The sequence below is a fragment of the Acipenser ruthenus genome, chromosome 48 (assembly GCF_902713425.1).
Source record: "Acipenser ruthenus chromosome 48, fAciRut3.2 maternal haplotype, whole genome shotgun sequence".
Lineage (NCBI taxonomy): Eukaryota > Metazoa > Chordata > Actinopteri > Acipenseriformes > Acipenseridae > Acipenser > Acipenser ruthenus.
In genome coordinates this window covers 5,109,240-5,131,700 of record NC_081236.1, presented here as the reverse complement: position 1 = coordinate 5,131,700, position 22,461 = coordinate 5,109,240, and the positions used below count along the sequence as shown (strand labels likewise).

General features: G+C 40.4%; 1 protein-coding gene across 1 annotated transcript; it reads right to left on the bottom strand.

Moving 5' to 3' along the window:
- Nucleotides 1–10,866: 10,866 nt before the first annotated feature.
- On the bottom strand, nt 10,867–22,394 carry LOC117971873 (zinc finger protein 883-like). The gene is made up of 2 exons (XM_034920017.2): nt 22,200–22,394; nt 10,867–15,832 (listed from the first exon to the last, which is right to left on the bottom strand). Exons 1-2 carry the CDS (start codon nt 22,258–22,260, stop codon nt 13,953–13,955), a joined length of 1,941 nt encoding a protein of 646 aa, XP_034775908.2. The 5' UTR covers nt 22,261–22,394; the 3' UTR covers nt 10,867–13,952.
- Nucleotides 22,395–22,461: the final 67 nt, after the last annotated feature.

The following is a 22,461-nucleotide window of genomic DNA, read 5'->3' as shown; positions in this document are numbered from 1 at the left end:
AAACAGTGGTGTACCACAGGGATCAGTATCAGGTCCTCTGCTATTCCTAATCTACATTAATGATTTAGATTCTGGTATAGTAAGCAAACTTGTTAAATTTGCAAACAACACAAAAATAGGAGGAGTGGCAAACACTGTTGCAGCAGCAAAGGTCATTCAAAATGATCTAGACAGCATTCAGAACTGGGCAGACACATGGCAAATTATATTTAATAGAGAAAAGTGTAAAGTATTGCATGCAGGCAATAAAAATGTGCATTATAAATATCATATGGGAGATACTGAAATTGAAGAAGGGAACTATGAAAAAGACCTAAGAGATTATGTTGACTCAGAAATGTCTTCATCTAGACATCTTGGATATATTGTGAAAATGTTGAATTTAAATCAAGGGAAGTAATGTTAGAACTTTACAATGGATTAGTAAGACCTCACCTAGAATATTGTGTTCAGTTCTGGTCACCTCGTTACAAAAAGGATATTGCTGCTGTAGAAAGAATGCAAAGAAGAGCAACCAGAATTATCCCGGTTTAAAAGGCATGTCGTATGCAGACAGGCTAAAAGAATTGAATTTATTCAGTCTTGAACAAAGAAGGCTATGCGGCGATCTGATTCATACATTCAAACCCCTAAAAGGTATAGACAGTGTCGACCCAGGTGACTTTTTTGACCTGAAAAAAGAAACAAGGACCAGGGGTCACAAATGGAGATTAGATAAAGGGGCATTCAGAACAGAAGATAGGCACTTTTTACACAGAGAATTGTGAGGGTCTGGAACCAACTCCCCAGAAATGTTGTTGAAGCTGACACCCTGGGCTCCTTCAAGAAGCTGCTTGATGAGATTCTGGGATCAATAAGCTACTAACAACCAAACGAGCAAGATGGGCTGAATGGCCTCCTCTCGTTTGTAAACTTTCTTATGTTCTTATGTTCTTATTTGCACCACTAGCACTAATTCACTTACTATCAGACTTGTGTATGTGTTTTGTGTGCGTGTGCGTGTATAGTAAAAACAGGACTATTGTTTGCGGGGCAAACCCGGGGATTATAAATTAAGTAATACACGCTGCTGTACTACTTACCTTCATTATTGTTTACTATTTGTTTTACCGTCAGGCACTGGACAAAAACAAATAAAATAAACATTCTAAGACAAAAAGAGGAATGGTCAAGGTCCACAGTTGAAGTTGAATGCTCCACTCACTGCTCCCATACGCTTGTGGTGTGCGCTCAGGTGTGTGTCCTGACGTAATGACATCTTAACACTAGAAGGACTGGAGATATACTCATACCTAAAAGCCCTGCATCCGTCTTTCTAAAGGCTGTATTCAGAACACTGTAAAGAGTATAACGAAAGGAGAAACTGGGTAAGGGCGTCTGCTAAGAAATAAATAAATAAACAGTCAGATGTAATTCGTTTTTTTTATTGAGTACGTCACATAAACATTTGAACAAACAAAGCACACTATATATATACTGTACATATGAACATTTGATTTACAAATCAAAAAAAGAAAATGTAAATAAATAAACATCTGAACAGACATCGATATACAACATACATATTTATAAAAGTGAAACGATAGCAATACATTTTTAACTTTTCAACAGCAATCGCAACTTAACAACATAGATAAATAAACTTAGAACACATTTTACAGAAGTGAACAGCACATTTTTCTTTTTTTTCAACAAAAGGGTATTCCTTTACCTTGAGTCTAAAGCTGTTCACAATCAATAAAGATAATGCGCTTCTCCATGCCGCCTTTCTGCACAGGGCACAGCTGTCCAAAGTTTTATTTTTATTGCACTTGCCAACCTGGCATTGGCGTCTCTTGCGGCTCTCAGCGAGGTTGCCAGCTTCAGCTGTGGGTACACGCTTGGCAGTCTCCCTTTGTCTCCCTTTGTTCCAAATGTTTCTTGCGAAGTTCTTGTGCTAACTGTCAAATATATTTTCTCCTTGGTAAATTCTTCTCTGTGCATTCTTTGTAAAGTACCCAGGAGTTGATGGCTGCTAGGTCCAATACATTGTAAAACACCTGAACAGGCCACCATTGGGAGCCAGCTTTCACAAAAAACTTCTGTGCCATCTGATACAAAACATCAACTCCATATTTTCTTGTGTTGTAAAACTCCACGGTCTCTGGTATTTATTTTCTCTAGTCCCAATGCTAACTGACTGAACGAAACAGCACAGCTGGCAAGCAGGTGCCAGCCTTTGAAAAGGCTGATTGAAAAACATTAGACTGTCCATCATTCACTCATCTAATTACAGCTAAGCACATTGCGGACTGGTAAATAAAAATAATTAAGTAGAATACCGTTCAGTATAATCACAGTACAATTGTTTTCTGTGTGGCTGTCCATGTGACTGCTCCCAGGGCTTTTAGGTATAATGTAATATATCTCCTTTATTTCTACACTCCCGCGTTTCATGCTTTGTGAGAATATTTAATACATACAGACAGAAAGATACGTGAACGCGCAGCCCCATATGTGTTACACGACTGGAGAAAATGACATTTTAAAACCAAAAACTGCCAAAATGACTGCCGCGGGGCTTCTAGTGTTAAATCAGCACAGTCCCATTTGCAATGTCCCCGCGTTTCAGAAGCGGTGTAGTGTGCCGAAGGACTGTGGCGCCTCCTATCATGGAATGCAGGGGTGTCATATCGTCTGGTATCAATCCACTGTTTATTTTCCTTTATATGTCTAACTTCAAACTGTAAAGTATCAACCTTGGCAGTAAGGGCTTCAACAGCTTTCAAAAGCTCATTTTCCCTGTCCAAAACAGTGCTGACTGTGGTCATCTGGGTCCTTAACACCACAGCTGGGACTAAAGGCTGGGGTATGTTTGTTGGACTAGACATCTTAAGATATGAGGCGCTGTTGAGGAAAAAAATAATTCATTCAATGGTCATTCATATTAGTTTGCTGGCATATGTATTGGTTTACTGTGCCATATGGCATATGTATTGGTTCGCTGGCATATATAATATAGGAAAAATATGCAAACAGATTACAGGACAGTTCAGAAATATGGATGGTGTGGGGGGGGGGGGGGGGCAGAAGAGAAGTTTTTCAAAATCTATAAATTGACTTTAAGAGTAGTACTAATAAATTATTTGCTTTTAGAAGCTCTAAACTTCACTAGATTATGAATTGCTAACCTATGCATTGGCTGAAGGCTAAAGTCTGCGAAAGGTGTTCAATTGATATTTATTTTAGATCTCCTGCCCTATACAAATTATTATTATTATTATTATTATTATTATTATTATTATTGCAGTGTATTATTATACTGTCCTGGCGTACATAAAATTAGGCCGAGGTGTAGAATACAGGGCACCTGCTTAAGCTACGGGTGCAAGTGTGATAGAGCTTATTTTGCTTACGTTCCATTAAATTCAGTCTGTACGAGGAGTACTTAGTTAATGTTCACTGGTGTGTATGGCTGCATTTGTTACGGTTTGAGGTTTTTACACTGTATTATTATTATATAGTATATTACATTATTATTTCTTGACAATCCCTGTCAGTTTAATGTCTTAATAATCATAAAGGAAACAGAAATGGGAGCTGGAGCATGGATTCATTCCAGAAGCCAAGCGCTCTCCTCCCAGTACCCCTAATAATTACTTCCATTGCCATGGTAAAAGCCAGTGGAGAAATGGTGCATCCTGCCATAATTCCAATTCATCCATTATTCTAGGCATTGCCATGCAGTGCTGAATTCTGAAGTTGAAAAACTAAATTGCAAATCTCCAAAGTAGGCTTTCACTAAATTTGTTATTGTCATCAGTACACTGAAAAAATCAAATGCTGCCCAAAGAAGTTCATGTGGCACTGAACCATATGCATTAGCCAAATCCAGGAATGTCACATGGAGCTCCTTCCTCTCCTTTTTAGCTGATTGAATTTGTTGGCTGATCACATTGATGTGTTCAAAGCATCCTGGGAAACCTGGAATGCCCACTTTTTTATTTATTTTTTAATTTTATTTATTTATTTAAATGTAGTCATTGGCAATTATTTTTATTATTTTCTCCCAATTTAGAATGGCCAATTATTTTTTTTAAGCTCAACTCACCGCTACCACCCCTGCACTGACTTGGGAGGGCGAAGACGAACACACACTGTCCTCCGAAGCGTGTGCCGTCAGCCGACTGCTTTTTTTCACACTGCAGACTCACCATGCATCCACCCAAGAGCTACAGCGTTGGAGGACAACGCAGCTCTCGGGCAGCTTACAGGCAAGCCGGCAGGTGCCCGGCCAGACTACAGGGGTCGCTGTTGCGCAGTGAGCCGAGGACACCCTGGCCGACCTAACCCTCCCTCCCCCGGGTGACGCTCAGCCAATTGTGCGCCGCCCCCTTTTAGGATTTTGAATGCTTGAATCAAATCACCGTGTAGTCTTCTTTGTTCAAGAATATTGAAGAAGAATTGAATCTTGTTCAAGACTGAATAGATTCAATTATTATAGCCTGTCTGCATACGACATTCCTTTTAAACCCAGGATAATTCTGGTTGCTCTTCTTTATTTGTTTATTTAGCAGACACCTTTATCCAAGGCGACTTACAGAGACTAGGGTGTGTGAACTATGCATCAACTGCAGAGTCACTTACAATTACGTCTCACAGAGCACAAGGAGGTTAATTGACTTGCTCAGGGTCACACAATTAGGCAGTGGCTGAGGTGAGATTTGAACCGGGGACCTTTTGGTTACAAGCCCTTTTCTTTAACCACTGGACCACACAGCCTGGCTTTGCACTCTTTCTAGAGCAGCAATATCCTTTTTGTAACGAAGTGACCAGAACTGAACACAATATTCTAGGATGAGGTCTTAATAATGCATTGTAAAGTTTTAACATTACTTCCCTTGATTTAAATTCAACACTTCTCACAATATATCCCAGCATCTTGTTGGCTTTTTTTTTTTATAGCTTCCCCACATTGTCTAGATGAAAACATTTCTGAGTCAACATAAACTCCTAGGTCTTTTTCAGATTCCTTCTTCAATTTCAGTATCTCCCATATGATATTTATAATGCACATTTTTATTGCCTGCGTGCAGTACTTTACATTTTTCTCTATTAAATGTCATTTGCCATGTGTCTGTGAATAGCAGAGGACCTAATACTGATCCTATTCATCCTACTGTTCATATTTTCCAGGTTCCAGTCAGGCAGCTAAAGCGAGGGTGGGTGGTGGTGAATATCCTTACTCTGGGAACGGTCACTGCTCTAACTTCAACTCTCTTACACTCTGATTGTCAGAAAGTGGGCAGTGACGCTTTGAATTGCAGCTTACAAAACAATCCCAATAAATCTGACCAGTTTAGCATTTCCATTTACTACATAGGTCTCCCATGTGCAGCTTTTTAAAGACAAACCTGTTACAGCAAACCAGACGTCACAATTGCAGGGGTGGAAAAAAGACTCCCTTTCCAGAGCAGTGTGATATAGGCCTGTTCATACTATGAGTTTGATAATAAGACACAGCTGATCAAGCTGGTAGTAAAACCTGGAATGGATGACACTGCTGTGCAATAGCAGTCTTATATCCATTCCTGTTGATCTCTATATTGACACTCTCTCATAGAAAATCACAATGATGGAAGTAAGGCTCCCATTGCATAGCAGTGTGATCCATTCCTGGTTTCACTAGGAGTTTAATAATAAGACACACCTGAGCGTTAATCAAACTGGTAGTAAAACCTGGAATGGGTGACACTGCTGTGCAATAGAGTCTTATTACTATCCCTGATCTGGTACTATGCTAGTTATCAGCTTGTTTGCCTTTCCTCCCAGGAAGTCTTTTTCTGCTTTACCTCTTTAATCATTTTGCATGTTACTGGCTGAAAGCATGTCAGTGAATGCGGGAAGCCGCAGCTGATTGGTTATTAACAGGAAAAAAGCCGGTGAAGGGGTGGGGCCTATTTCACCCTTCAGGTGACACAGGAAGTGCAAGACAGTGTAAAAGCACGGCTTGCAAACAGAGATGTAATTAACCCGGTTTAGTACCAGATAGCATGTTTTAAAATGAAAATACAAGTTTAGTAGAATGTTTCACAACTGCATATCTGAGATCTATATGAGTGGATGGAGATAATGTATTGACTGTTTTGTTAGCCACTTTTAATGGAACTACCATGATGTAAGCTGCAAAAATTTGTTTATATGATCGACAGGACACATGTACAGTAGTGTGCAAATTTATTAAAACACCTCAAGGTTTCTCATTTATATCCTTTATATACCGTTATAAACCACTGGGGGTGAAAATTTCAATTTCCGCTCAGTAGTCAGTGCTAGAGAAACAGTAGGCTCTTGTGTGTGAAAATGTTAGACCACTTTGTGCTTCAATTAGACATCTTAAACAACTAAAAAGTCTGCATTTTACCATGTGTGGCTATGTGTTCCTTTATCTCTTACTGTTTAAAATGAATTGCATGTGTGGCCGATTAAAGTCATCAGTCAAATCTCTCATTTGCCTGATAATTTTCCAAGATTTTCAGTTGCAGTGGTTTAAAATTTCATACGCACAGCAATCAAATGGGGGGGGGGGGGGGTTCTAGTAAATACACACACTGATGTACCAATTGTAATTACACCATATAATTGAGCAGTTCCATGTCAATTCCACTCCTTTCCAAGGTGAATCATTCTCAGTTCCATGTTGAGCGATCGTTACTCTCGGATTTTCAACCACTTTAGCACTCCCCCCCCCCCCCCCCCCCCCCCATTGTTTGTTTGAAAAGCCGTGATTACTGCTGGGTATAGAACAAACACAGTAAACATGGTAATGTGTGGGAAGCCTTTCACGCAATGTTTTTTTTTTTTCTGTTAACAGAAATCATTTGACAATGTGCGAGTACTATAAATCACACATTAGATGTCACTCACATGCAAAGTTTGATCTTTTTATTTGTATAATGCATATTACTTAAACAAAAGTACCTCTAGCGGTTGTAGTGCTTCTGTAAACTAATAAATTATTTGCTTTTAGAAGCTCTAAACTTCACTAGATTATGAATTGCTAACCTATGCATTGGCTGAAGGCTAAAGTCTGCGAAAGGTGTTCAATTGATATTTATTTTAGATCTCCTGCCCTATACAAATTATTATTATTATTATTATTATTATTATTGCAGTGTATTATTATACTGTCCTGGCGTACATAAAATTAGGCCGAGGTGTAGAATACAGGGCACCTGCTTAGGCTACGGGTGCAAGTGTGATAGAGCTTATTTTGCTTACGTTCCATTAAATTCAGTCTGTACGAGGAGTACTTAGTTAATGTTCACTGGTGTGTATGGCTGCATTTGTTACGGTTTGAGGTTTTTACACTGTATTATTATTATATAGTATATTACATTATTATTTCTTGACAATCCCTGTCAGTTTAATGTCTTAATAATCATAAAGGAAACAGAAATGGGAGCTGGAGCATGGATTCATTCCAGAAGCCAAGCGCTCTCCTCCCAGTACCCCTAATAATTACTTCCATTGCCATGGTAAAAGCCAGTGGAGAAATGGTGCATCCTGCCATAATTCCAATTCATCCATTATTCTAGGCATTGCCATGCAGTGCTGAATTCTGAAGTTGAAAAACTAAATTGCAAATCTCCAAAGTAGGCTTTCACTAAATTTGTTATTGTCATCAGTACACTGAAAAAATCAAATGCTGCCCAAAGAAGTTCATGTGGCACTGAACCATATGCATTAGCCAAATCCAGGAATGTCACATGGAGCTCCTTCCTCTCCTTTTTAGCTGATTGAATTTGTTGGCTGATCACATTGATGTGTTCAAAGCATCCTGGGAAACCTGGAATGCCCACTTTTTTATTTATTTTTTAATTTTATTTATTTATTTAAATGTAGTCATTGGCAATTATTTTTATTATTTTCTCCCAATTTAGAATGGCCAATTATTTTTTTTAAGCTCAACTCACCGCTACCACCCCTGCACTGACTTGGGAGGGCGAAGACGAACACACACTGTCCTCCGAAGCGTGTGCCGTCAGCCGACTGCTTTTTTTCACACTGCAGACTCACCATGCATCCACCCAAGAGCTACAGCGTTGGAGGACAACGCAGCTCTCGGGCAGCTTACAGGCAAGCCGGCAGGTGCCCGGCCAGACTATAGGGGTCGCTGTTGCGCAGTGAGCCGAGGACACCCTGGCCGACCTAACCCTCCCTCCCCCGGGTGACGCTCAGCCAATTGTGCGCCGCCCCCTTTTAGGATTTTGAATGCTTGAATCAAATCACCGTGTAGTCTTCTTTGTTCAAGAATATTGAAGAAGAATTGAATCTTGTTCAAGACTGAATAGATTCAATTATTATAGCCTGTCTGCATACGACATTCCTTTTAAACCCAGGATAATTCTGGTTGCTCTTCTTTATTTGTTTATTTAGCAGACACCTTTATCCAAGGCGACTTACAGAGACTAGGGTGTGTGAACTATGCATCAACTGCAGAGTCACTTACAATTACGTCTCACAGAGCACAAGGAGGTTAATTGACTTGCTCAGGGTCACACAATTAGGCAGTGGCTGAGGTGAGATTTGAACCGGGGACCTTTTGGTTACAAGCCCTTTTCTTTAACCACTGGACCACACAGCCTGGCTTTGCACTCTTTCTAGAGCAGCAATATCCTTTTTGTAACGAAGTGACCAGAACTGAACACAATATTCTAGGATGAGGTCTTAATAATGCATTGTAAAGTTTTAACATTACTTCCCTTGATTTAAATTCAACACTTCTCACAATATATCCCAGCATCTTGTTGGCTTTTTTTTTTTATAGCTTCCCCACATTGTCTAGATGAAAACATTTCTGAGTCAACATAAACTCCTAGGTCTTTTTCAGATTCCTTCTTCAATTTCAGTATCTCCCATATGATATTTATAATGCACATTTTTATTGCCTGCGTGCAGTACTTTACATTTTTCTCTATTAAATGTCATTTGCCATGTGTCTGTGAATAGCAGAGGACCTAATACTGATCCTATTCATCCTACTGTTCATATTTTCCAGGTTCCAGTCAGGCAGCTAAAGCGAGGGTGGGTGGTGGTGAATATCCTTACTCTGGGAACGGTCACTGCTCTAACTTCAACTCTCTTACACTCTGATTGTCAGAAAGTGGGCAGTGACGCTTTGAATTGCAGCTTACAAAACAATCCCAATAAATCTGACCAGTTTAGCATTTCCATTTACTACATAGGTCTCCCATGTGCAGCTTTTTAAAGACAAACCTGTTACAGCAAACCAGACGTCACAATTGCAGGGGTGGAAAAAAGACTCCCTTTCCAGAGCAGTGTGATATAGGCCTGTTCATACTATGAGTTTGATAATAAGACACAGCTGATCAAGCTGGTAGTAAAACCTGGAATGGATGACACTGCTGTGCAATAGCAGTCTTATATCCATTCCTGTTGATCTCTATATTGACACTCTCTCATAGAAAATCACAATGATGGAAGTAAGGCTCCCATTGCATAGCAGTGTGATCCATTCCTGGTTTCACTAGGAGTTTAATAATAAGACACACCTGAGCGTGTTACCTATACACACTGTGGTTAATCAAACTGGTAGTAAAACCTGGAATGGGTGACACTGCTGTGCAATAGAGTCTTATTACTATCCCTGATCTGGTACTATGCTAGTTATCAGCTTGTTTGCCTTTCCTCCCAGGAAGTCTTTTTCTGCTTTACCTCTTTAATCATTTTGCATGTTACTGGCTGAAAGCATGTCAGTGAATGCGGGAAGCCGCAGCTGATTGGTTATTAACAGGAAAAAAGCCGGTGAAGGGGTGGGGCCTATTTCACCCTTCAGGTGACACAGGAAGTGCAAGACAGTGTAAAAGCACGGCTTGCAAACAGAGATGTAATTAACCCGGTTTAGTACCAGATAGCATGTTTTAAAATGAAAATACAAGTTTAGTAGAATGTTTCACAACTGCATATCTGAGATCTATATGAGTGGATGGAGATAATGTATTGACTGTTTTGTTAGCCACTTTTAATGGAACTACCATGATGTAAGCTGCAAAAATTTGTTTATATGATCGACAGGACACATGTACAGTAGTGTGCAAATTTATTAAAACACCTCAAGGTTTCTCATTTATATCCTTTATATACCGTTATAAACCACTGGGGGTGAAAATTTCAATTTCCGCTCAGTAGTCAGTGCTAGAGAAACAGTAGGCTCTTGTGTGTGAAAATGTTAGACCACTTTGTGCTTCAATTAGACATCTTAAACAACTAAAAAGTCTGCATTTTACCATGTGTGGCTATGTGTTCCTTTATCTCTTACTGTTTAAAATGAATTGCATGTGTGGCCGATTAAAGTCATCAGTCAAATCTCTCATTTGCCTGATAATTTTCCAAGATTTTCAGTTGCAGTGGTTTAAAATTTCATACGCACAGCAATCAAATGGGGGGGGGGGGGGGGGGTTCTAGTAAATACACACACTGCTGTACCAATTGTAATTACACCATATAATTGAGCAGTTCCATGTCAATTCCACTCCTTTCCAAGGTGAATCATTCTCAGTTCCATGTTGAGCGATCGTTACTCTCGGATTTTCAACCACTTTAGCACTCCCCCCCCCCCCATTGTTTGTTTGAAAAGCCGTGATTACTGCTGGGTATAGAACAAACACAGTAAACATGGTAATGTGTGGGAAGCCTTTCACGCAATGTTTTTTTTTTTTTCTGTTAACAGAAATCATTTGACAATGTGCGAGTACTATAAATCACACATTAGATGTCACTCACATGCAAAGTTTGATCTTTTTATTTGTATAATGCATATTACTTAAACAAAAGTACCTCTAGCGGTTGTAGTGCTTCTGTAAACTACGTACTGAATACCTCGTCTACAAGACAGTGTACGAGAAGTGCTGTGGAAGAATATGTTTGAAACATACAAAATATACGCGAACACTAACAATTTAAATTTAGAAAAAAACTGAGCACCGTCCGCCCCTGCCACCTCCAGCCCGTGTTAACCAGAGGCAAATTTCTTCATTCACCATCTCGACAGCAAAGCGATATCATAAGCTGTATTGAAAGATGTCTCGAAACCACTCTGCTGTTTGGGATTTCACGGAGGCACATACAATCTCTGGGGTCACTTTACAATCATAAGTTCATATTATTATTAATATATTTAGTAGTAGTAAAACGTAACTGTGACCGATAACCTGCTTGGAACGGTCACTGTTAAATTACTTTGTTCTGCCTCAGTCCGCTGCAGTTCATGCTGCTGCAATGCAAGCTTATGCGCAAGCAGCATCAATTACGTGTAAATAAACAATGTATATATATTTTTTTATTTCAATTATAAAAACATGATTACTGTTCTACATAATGTATTTTTAAACTACATATGAATGTTTTATTCCATGTATATGGCTTACCTGTAAAATAATAGGATTTTCAAATATAAACAAGTAGCTATGGTAACGTCACCAGTAAATTATGCAAATTAGTACCATCCTTCGGTTATCTGTTCCGAACCTTCAAAGGTCAAAATGCACCCTTCGTTGCAGCCCTAAATGGAATTAGAACTGCAGCGTGATTGCTACTGGAATTGCCATTTCAGCAAACAATTCTGCTGTAGTTGTAAATGTAATTATAACAGAGCCCAGGCCTGCTCCAAGAAAAATGTGTTCGCCAGCAAGGATGCCATCATTACAGAGGGAAAAACATTCAACGATTTATAATAATGCATCAAGCATTTATTGAAACCTCTGTCTTGCAATTACAGATGACAAACATAAACAGATATCGTTCACTGGGTTTATTTCTAAACATGACTACCAAGGGTAGTAAAATATAGTGAAGTTGTAATCTGCTACTTTCTTGACAGATTTATTTACGCTGTATAAACGTATTACAACAGTCACATAGTGTGGATTAGTGCTAAGAAACACTTGCAGTAAAAAAAAAAAAAACATTTGAAAACTATTCAGTATAATCAGCCAGTCAGCTTCCAGCTATAGTGGGCATTACTACACAGTAGATACCTGCTGGAACGTCACCACATAACCTGTGAATCAAATTTAAAATCAATCTGCACAAGTGCTGGCTTTTTCATTTTGACTTGCTGTATTTAAGCTTAGTTCACATCTATTGGACAGCAAATACTAAACAAACACACAATTGTTACAAATTACATTTCTTATCCACCCAAAACCAGCCAATCAATACTTTGCATCGACAAAAGCAATCAATCCTGCACCTGTAACTGCCGAGTCAGCCAATCACAGCCTGTCCACTTGACTGCAGCTCAGACACAGAATCTTTCAACAAAAACAAAGCATTATTTGTTTTAATAAAGTAAATTTTGTTTCTCAAATTATGTGTGCGATCCTTTATGAACATTTTTGGGGCTACTATCCTAAAACTTCTTCGCTGGAGGGTACCCGGCGAATCATTACCAGTTCAAGTTAAATGTTGGTTTCAAAGTGTTTTTTTAATAGAAAATAATGAGACTTGTTTTCTAACTGCGACGGTGCCCTCTCAATGAAGGCTATATCGTGGGGTAGTGGACCTCGACTTTCGTTAGCGCCATCGTCTTCGGCTCAGGACGCATAACTCCAGTTGTGGACACTGTCAGACGGTAGAGCCTTCATTGATGGGCACTATCGCTTAAGTAACATATCTGAAACAAAAACACATTGGAAATGTGAAAATCCACCAAGTTATCAAAAGTGCCCAGCCATTTAAAGTAAATAGGCACAATTGGGGGTGGGCAAGGTTGCCCCAATTGATTCTATTAACTTGGTTTGTGTTTTTTATGCATTTGAGCCGCTTTTATAGTGTGCCTGAAAAACACAAGCCAAGTTAGTAGAAACAATTGGGGCAACCTTGACCCCCATCGGTTTTACAGTTGTGCCTATTTGCTTTGTGCTGGGCAAGGTTGCCCCAATAGTTTCCTGAAATGTGGCTTGTGTTTTTGATATATCTACTTTAAATGGCTGGGCACTTTTGCTAACTTTGCATTTCACATTTCCAATGTGTTTTTATTTCAGATTATATATACACTGCTTAACCCTTTGCGGTCCTATGACGGACCTGGTCCGACATCGCAATTTTCCCTTTCCTGTCCAATGTCGGACACTGTCCAACATCATCAAAAAGACGCAAAAAAACAGGTCTCTAGTCATTTTTTCCCCCGGAAAAGCAGACAAAACCATTCAATGGCAGAAAAAGGTATATCTCATGAATACTCATAGCCCCGACACCACATAGATAACACGGACATAAACAAACAAGATAGCTGCTTCTGCATCCAGCATTCAAAAGAACATCACAGACATTTGCAGAGGTTTTTTTTTAGATGTTATAGTAATAAAATAATGACTTGGATCGCATTATTGAGGAGTTTGGTGATAAAACGAGTGATCAAGAGATGATGTATCGGTATGCACTATTAAGAGGTATTTGAAAAATATAGCGAACAAGGGGTGGGTCGGGGCTGGAGATGCAGTATTGAGTGTCCTGTTGATATGCAGAGCCTTTTAAACCTGTTTTACTGTGAAAAAAAACATTTAAACAGCACGTCTAAAATAAACTGCGCGTGTGAAAATAAATTGGACCGGACGCGCCTGAGACGAGCTGAATAAATGGACTGCTAAGGGTTAAAAATGCTACTAAAGCTATATATAATTGAACAAAATCAGACAAATATCCACTTTCTGCTTTAACAAAAATCACAATGTATGTAATCCAAAAAAAGGTTTTTTACGCCAAGTACATGGACAACTACTAAGGGTATGCAATTCAATATGTTAAAAGTGACATTATTCAGCAGGATTCATTCGACTTTATGAAGACAATTTAGTTCCTTCTATAGGGTGATGATGCAAAACTTTTGGCCGTAGCTGTAATACACTGGCATAACTAAGTGTGAAATTGCTTGCGTGATTCAAAACAGCTCACTCCCTGTGAGCTCTCTCGTGCCTTCGCAGGCTGTTCAAGTGTCTGAATGTCTCATCGCATTGGGAGCAGGGATAGGGCTTCTCTCCAGTGTGAATGCGCCGATGTGTTTTTAGATGGTGCTGTTCGTTGAAGCTCTTGCCACAGTCGGCACAGCTGTATGGCCTCTCTCCCGTGTGAAGGCGTTCGTGGGTCTTCAGATTGGTCACCTGATTAAAGCTCCTCCCGCACACCCTGCAGTTGTATGGTCTCTCCCCCGTGTGGAGGCGGCGGTGGGTTTTCAAGCCCCCCAGGTGCTTGTACCGCTTGGGGCAGTCGGGGCAGTGGTAAGGGGCTTCCTCGCTGTGACTCCTCTTGTGAGTCTGAAGCCCGTAGGAGTGTCGGAACTTCTTCCCGCATTGGGAGCAGGGAAACGGTTTCTCTCCCGTGTGGAGTCGGGCGTGAGATTTGAGGTGGTGCGGCTCAGTGAACATCTTCCCACAGTCGGAGCAGACGTACCCTTTCTCGCCGCTGTGGGTGCGCTGGTGGGTCTTCAAGTTGGTGGCCGTGGCAAAGCGCCTCCCACACTCCCCACAGCTGTAGGGCTTCTCTCCAGTGTGAACCCGCTGGTGGACTTTTAAGTTGTCTGGGTTCCTGAACCGCTTCCCGCACTCCGTGCACTCGTACGGAGTCTCTCCCGTGTGGATCCTCCGGTGTCCCGCCAGGGTGTTGGCGTGTCGGAAGCTCCTCCCGCAGTCGGGGCAGTGGAACCCCTTCTCCTCCGTGTGGAGGCGCTGGTGTGTGTTGTATGAGGTCAGCTGGCTGAAGCTCTTACCGCACTTCGTACAACTGTAGGGCTTCTCTCCTGTGTGAATTCTCTCATGTCTCTTCAGCACGCCAGATTCTCGGAAGCTCTTGCCGCACTCAGAGCAGCTGTATGGTCTCTCTCCCGTGTGCACACGTCTGTGGACTGCAAGGCCACCGGCACTCCGGAACTTTCTCTCACAGTCAGGGCAGCTGTGAGGCGTCTCTCCTGTGTGAGTGCGCTGGTGCATCTTGAGCACGCTGGACTGGCGGAACGCCTTGCCGCACTCCAAGCAGTGGTAATTCTTCTCCCCAGTGTGAATCCTCTGGTGGGACTGAAGGTTGCCCAGGCTTCTGAAAAGCCTCCCACAGTCGCTGCAGTAGTACGGGCTCTCGCCGGTGTGGGATCTCCGGTGAACGCGGAGGTACTGGAGCCGCCCGAAACACCTCCCGCAGTCAATGCACTCGTATGGAGTCTCCCCGCTGTGGGTCCTCCGGTGCAGTTTCAGATGCCCAGACTGTCGGAATCCCTTCCCGCACTCCTCACAGACATGCGGAACCTCTCCTGTGTGGATTTGCCGGTGCTTCTGGAGGTTGCCGGAGTGCCGGAAGCTCTTGCCGCAGTCGGAGCAGGGAAACGGAGTCTCTCCCGTGTGGATGAGCCGGTGGGAGCTCAGGTGGGTCTTGCGTCGGAAGCTCTTGCCACAGTCGGAGCAGGGAAACGGTTTCTCTCCCGTGTGGATCAGCTGGTGTCTCCGGAGGTCTCCTAGTTTACCGAAACTCCTCCCGCATTCGGAGCACAGACACGGCTTCCGAGCCCTTTTAGATTTGATGCCCACAGCAGCATCTTTAGTGGGGACAGGCTCCAGCTCAGTGGCATCCCCTTTAATGTGGTTGCAGTCCAGCTCAATGGCCTCCCCTTTAACATGGCTGCAGTCCAGCTCAGTGGCCTCCCCTTTAATGTGGCTGCAGTCCAGCTCAGTGGCCTCCCCATTAATGTTGGCACACTGCACATCAAGAGCCTCCCTTTTAATTTGGGAATGTTCGATTTCCGTGTGCGTCTTCGGGTCAGGAGAGATTTCCTCAGTTGCCCCGCCTGTGTCAAGAACAAAGATGAGATGTGTTTTCATGACGTTTATTCAATTGTTAAAAAAGACCAATTTTCTCTGGCCCAATATTACAAACATTTTCACCTTCAACAATAGGACAGACATTTCTTCACACAGAGCGGTAAGGGGATGGAATGGGCTGCCTAGTCATGTTGTTGAGGCAGAATCACTTTAGGGATGGAAAGACTCTTATTGCACAGCATTATCACCATTCTAGGTTTTACTACCAGCTTGATTAGCCACAGTGTGTATAGGTAACAAGCTCAGGTGTGTCTTATAAAGAAATGGAAGTCAAATATTACAGAAGCTCAAGTTACCATTATATTAAATGGTCATTATTTTCGTACTTGCAGTGTACATTTATGATCATATCCAGCACTGGTTTGTGTATTTACAGCAAAGGTAAAATGTTTTGCATCACCTACGGGTGAAACTGCTGTGCAATAGGAGTCTTATTACTATCCCTCCATTATAATTCCAGTCTAGTGATAGTAACTGCAGTTACAATGTAATTCCAGTCCAGTCTAGTGATAGTAAACTGCAGTTACAATGTAATTCCAGTCCAGTGATAGTAAACTGAAGTTACAATGTAATTCCAGTCCAGTCTAGTGATATTAAACTGCAGTTACAATGTAATTCCAGTCTAGTGATAGTAACTGCAGTTACAATGTAATTCCAGTCCAGTCTAGTGATAGTAACTGCAGTTACAATGTAATTCCAGTCCAGTCTAGTGATATTAAACTGCAGTTACAATGTAATTCCAGTCCAGTCTAGTGATATTAAACTGCAGTTACAATGTAATTCCAGTCTAGTGATAGTAACTGCAGTTACAATGTAATTCCAGTCCAGTCTAGTGATAGTAACTGCAGTTACAATGTAATTCCAGTCCAGTCTAGTGATAGTAACTGCAGTTACAATGTAATTCCAGTCCAGTCTAGTGACATTAAACTGCAGTTACAATGTAATTCCAGTCTAGTGATAGTAACTGCAGTTACAATGTAATTCCAGTCCAGTCTAGTGATAGTAAACTGCAGTTACAATGTAATTCCAGTCCAGTCTAGTGATAGTAAAGTGCAGTTACAATGCAGGGATGGAAACAGGACTCGCATTGCACAGCAGTGTGATCCATTCCTGGTTTCACTACGAGTTTAATAATAAGACACACACTGGGGCTAATCAAGCTGGTAGTAAAACCTGGAATGGGTACTGTGCAATAGGAGTCTGACTTCCATCCCCGATTATGGATTTTTTTTTTGTCAAGGACTTTATTTTTTAAAACCCATGTTGATTAATTCAGGCAAGATTGCAGTCACGGTAGAAGAGTATCCTCATTTTTCAAAGCACTGCCTGACCTAATTCAAAAGTAGCCTGAAATTTATGATAGGGAAACTGTACATTCACTACAATTAATATAAACTATAGTGTCTGTGTAAGGGTTGTTGTGGGGGATGAGTTCAGAGTAACACCAGATTAAACACACCTGTGTTTGAGCCGTGTTCTCTGGTTTTAAATAAATACCTCAATATTATCACATACTCAGAGTACTCGACATGACAAAAGCTATAGATATCGTAATACTTTGAATTGCCATCGCCCTTGAATATGCGCCGCACTCAGCGGATATCAGATTTGTAATAGACGTCGCTATCAGTAATGAAACATGTACATTTTTCCCCTACCCCAGCTTAAATAAATGCATGACTTAAAGAAGTGCATACAAAACACAGTATGGCAAAACATTACAAACAAACTAAATTAACTGAAAACTTGAATAAAATGTATTTCAAAGAATACAATTACACACTGGAGTATACCGTTATTTTACTGTAAAGTTTAGGAAACCCAAACAAAAAAAGAATACCAGTTACACAGCACTTTGTACTGATACAGCAGCACTAAAATAAATAAATATACTGTATATTTAGGAATTAGGAAGCACAGTAATACATGTTAGGTTGTAATGCAGGAGCTCTATGATTATTATTTGAGTTTCTTAAATGCATTTCTGTTTTGGTTGTATGCAGAATCCTGATCCAGACAGGAAGTTCAGAGAGTGGGGGGTGTGGTGTTCAGAAGCTAGGGTAGCTGTCACTGTAGCGTTGCTATTTAGGGGATAGCCACGGGATCAACTCCTCTTCCTCATGAAGACCTGTCTGGATCAGGAGACCGCGAGTGTTTCAATGTCTTGCTGGTTGAAGAGAATGAAACTCACTGTATATTAAAGAGTTCAGCCCTGCGACTCTTACAAACTGCTGTAAGAAAAGAAAAGGAAAATAAACCCACCTCCTCAGAGCTGAATTGACATTTCTCTCACGTTGTTATTTCCCTCACCTAGTTAAACACTGATCTGTGAGCTCAACAGCTTTCAGTTGCATCCACAGAAACATACACCTCCCTCAAATACCACAATAAACATTTGCGCCTTTCTAAATGTATAGACCTTCTAATTAACACCACCCTTGAATAAGCGGCTGCAGCTGTTTTAGGAATTTAAAATAAATGCTGCCGCGTTAATTAAAAGTAATACGGTACTTTACAAAAACAAACATCTTTAAAACAAAAAGTTTTGTAAATAGGGCCCCCAATATTAGTCGAGATGTTTATGAAATGATATAATTCACATTTATACCACGTGCTTTGGGATCCTTGTGATGAAAGGCTTCACACAAAAAGAACAATGAACCCTTTAAATAAACAGTCTGATAAAAGAATGAAACAAAAAAAGACTAAAAAGTGGTTTAATGGTAACATTTGAAAAACTGATAATGATAGTTTGTAAAAATATAACAATTAAGAGTCTAAAACAAAAATGATTATAAAATTTGAATTAAATAATTGTCATTAAGTCAACGGAAAGGTTTCTTATTTAATGGTTATAAATTCCATTCATTTTATTTACACTTGTTTTTTGATTGACACATCAAGTATAATTCTTGCAGATAATGTTTTTTTGTTTTTAGTCACTATCCCTCTTTACAGAGAAACCTGAGAATATGGAGAGAAAAAACCCCTATTAAACCACATACATTACAGTACTGTGTACTACCAGATACCGCTGTGTATAGTTACACGAGCACCGATACTACAGCGAGATGCATGTGTTCTCTCTGCCTCGCTTCTCCCACGCAACTCCACTGCTCCGCTCATTCCACTGGCTCCCGATCACCGCTCGCATCCAGTTCAAGACTCTTGTATGAGCCTACAGATGCCTTGACCAGACTGCACCCAGCTACCTTCAGACCCTCATCTCTCCCTACACCCCCACTTGACCTCTCCGCTCCTCCTGCACTAGAAGACTGGCTCTACCTCCTCTACGCTCCCCTGCCTCCAGAGCCCGCTCCTTCTCCACCCTTGCCCCGCAGTGGTGGAATGACCTTCCTACAGATGTCAGGACTGCCCAGTCCCTGACCACCTTCCGGCGCCTCCTCAAGACTCACTTCTTCAGGCAGCTCCTGTAGAACTCCTCTTTTTTTCCCTCTGGACACTTATCACTCTTCCTTAAATGCGCTTTACTTGTCTTATCTGCCCCCTATTTTACTGCATTTAATCCTGTACTCTCAAGTACTGTAATCTGTCAAGTGTTATTTAATCTGTAGTATTTTGTATTTAAATTATATCCTGATGTAACTATCACTGACACTTATCTGCTCCATTATTGAATCGTATTTTGTCACACTTGTAATTGCTAAAACCAAAGTAATTGTATTTATCTTGCTCTTAATTGTATTATTACTTGTACTGGGATTCTTGAAATGTATTTTTGTTTACGACTAAGTCGCCCTGGATAAGGGCATCTGCTAATAAATAAATAATAATAATAATTACAGTGGGCGCGTTAAGTGAGTGAGCTGCTCAGGGAGAACGCTCAGAAAGCACACCAAGCTGATTTAAAATCACTTAACGTTCTGCTACAAGAGAGCGCTGAGCCACTTTTAAAATGGCAAATAATAACTATTTTCTTGTTTGTATTTCTGAGGTTATGGTAGATGAAATGGCCCTGTGTGAAGTCACTGTCTTCCAACCCCTGTACCTCGCTGAGTTTGGTGCTCTGCTTGGACTGAACCTCATATCTGGCTGTGTTTACTACCGACATTGCAGGACTAATCTGAAAACTAATAATAATATTAATACTACTAGTAATACATGAATAAAAAAAACACTGTGCAAACAGTCTTTTACCATTGTTATTCTCCTACAAAATGGATTGCTTTGAAAACTACACTACCTAGAAGCTCAGGGATGACGTTTTTGTATGTTTATTTGGATCATTGGATAACGAGAAAACCGGTGGTTTTGTGGGCGTTACGCTGATTAACTATATGGGTGCGTTCATGGAGATCATTCTGCGCAGATTCTGTGCAGAACCTGACCAATTTAGCCAATGATCTTCCAAGAGTTGGTCAGATTGTGGACAGAATCTGCGTAGAATGAGATCTCCTATGTCTCAGTTGCGGTGCTGCCTGTGTGCTGTGTGAGTCGAGTTGCTTAAAAAATGCAACTTGCTGTTTTGTGAGTTCTATTCTGTGGAATCATTTTGGATTAGTTGTTAGTAGCTTATTGATCCCAGAATCTCATCAAGCAGCTTCTTGAAAGATCCCAGGGTGTCAGCCATATACAGAAAAGTGAAAATTACCTTAAAAAAAAAAAAAAAAAAAAGGAAATGACCATTTTTTTTTCCTAGTGTTGCTATAACATGGCTTTCTCTACTCTAACTACTGCAGTAAGAACAGAAAATGGTGACAATTATAGATTCAACTGTACCGAACGCAAAGCTAATGTGTTTATTGTGCAATGAATGTGTGTCAGTAGTTAAGGAATACAATATGAAAAGGCATTTCGAAACCAAACAAGGATCTTTTGGAAATACGTATCCAGAGGGCATGGTAGTTAGAAGCGCTGATCACTTCTTGACAGTTATTCTACTCGCATACATTTTAAAATGTTTGTAATGATACTCCGTTAAATTCTCACACTGTTCTATTATTAAAGTACTATTCATATGGTCAAATGTGTAAGTCTTGTTCAGTATATGAACATTAAGTTATGTAATATTTATTATTGCTTAAAGATGTGCAGAGTAAAATACTCTGGCCTGCCTATTCCTAACTTTTTTCCAATCTGACCCCCTTAAAATAAAAAAAAATTGAGCCCTGCTCTAACTAAAGCAACTCTACCTGTCCAGGGTATATGAGAAACACATGCAAGCAGCTTTACAGCAAGTACAGCATAAACCAGTCTGCGTTGTTGCAGATGACACTACAGATGGGAGAGATAAGTGTCCTGAACATTGTATTTAAAATTTGTAATTTTATGAAAATTGTATATTTTTGTAATAATGCCCCTCGTTTGACTATTCTGTATATTGTAATGCCAGCAATAAGCTGTTTTTTCAAAACACCTTTGTTTATTGACTGACCTACAGTACATTATTAATGGACTGCTTTAAGACCTTTTCCTGGAAACTACAGTCTCAGGGACTTAAAAAATGAATTAAACATATTTAATAAAAAAAAAGTTATTTCTGTTCAAATTACATTGTTAATTATTAATAAATTGGAAAAAAAGGAATTGGTCATTTTGAAAAACGTTATTTGCCTTTCCCGAGAATGGAAAATCAGCAGCCCTATTAGGAGCGGTCTGAGCGGCTCAGCAAGAGCGTAACTCGAGCTCTCACGGCCATCTCACCCATTAAAATAACTTTTGGACCATTTTTAACTCGCCTCTACCCGTTTTATTTTTTCGTTTTAACCTATATTATGATACTTTTAATATTTTGTGAGCCGCAGCTATTAATTCTGCAAATACAGCCCTTCATATGACTATGACGCCTGGATATAAAAGCCTAAAAATATTTCCCCCCTCCCCCTCCCCACACTGATAACGTGGTTTCATCATCTGTATGTGTGAGCTTCTTAGCCAGTGTGAAAATACACAGCTCTGATAACGGGACTCAAAATAGGACGCAGCAGTCTGTAGCCAAAACGAAGAATATCATTTTTGTTTGTTGATTTAGAATGTATCAAATTACATAAATAAGGTTTGGGTGCTGTAATTTTTTTAAATCAGAAACGAATTCATGTTTTTTTTTGTTGTTTGTTTGTTTTTTTTAAAAAAGCAGCCAAATTACAAAAAGGCCGGTGAAACTTATTTCTCTAATAAACAGAGATTGCTCTAAATAAACCCTAAATAAAACAGCGCATCATTCACCAGAAAAATGTATCTCAGAACACAGACATTAAGCCCTAGTTCTTGTTCTTTGAAGACAAATATAACTAATCAAATAGTCATTGAAACGCCTCTTTTCTAACCCCCGGCCCGATTGTTTCTCCCGCTTCCCCTCCTAATTCATATTACCTGCTTCATTGTTACGGGTGGAGCGTCTCGCCGTCCCCTTGTTTCGGTTTCTTGTTTTCATTTTCTTCCTTGACGTTTTCTTTCCTTCCTCTTTAAACCCCTTTGGTTTTAGAAAAATACAAGCACAATCTATGCCGCGGAAACTGAGATTCACACAGCGATTTCAATTCCTGCACAGACCACAGACAAACCCACAACCCCTAGACTGACGCGAATATCAGCCAATCGCTCGGATTATAGAGAGCCCGCCTTTTCCTGTCGA

Coding starts and splice junctions, on each gene's coding strand:
- LOC117971873 (XM_034920017.2), bottom strand. CDS start 22,260: ATGAAAACAAGAAACCGAAACAAGGGGACGGCGAGACGCTCCACCCGT. Junction 15,833..22,199: donor CACCCGTAACAATGAAGCAG/GTAATATGAATT, acceptor TTCTTGACACAG/GCGGGGCAACTGAGGAAATC.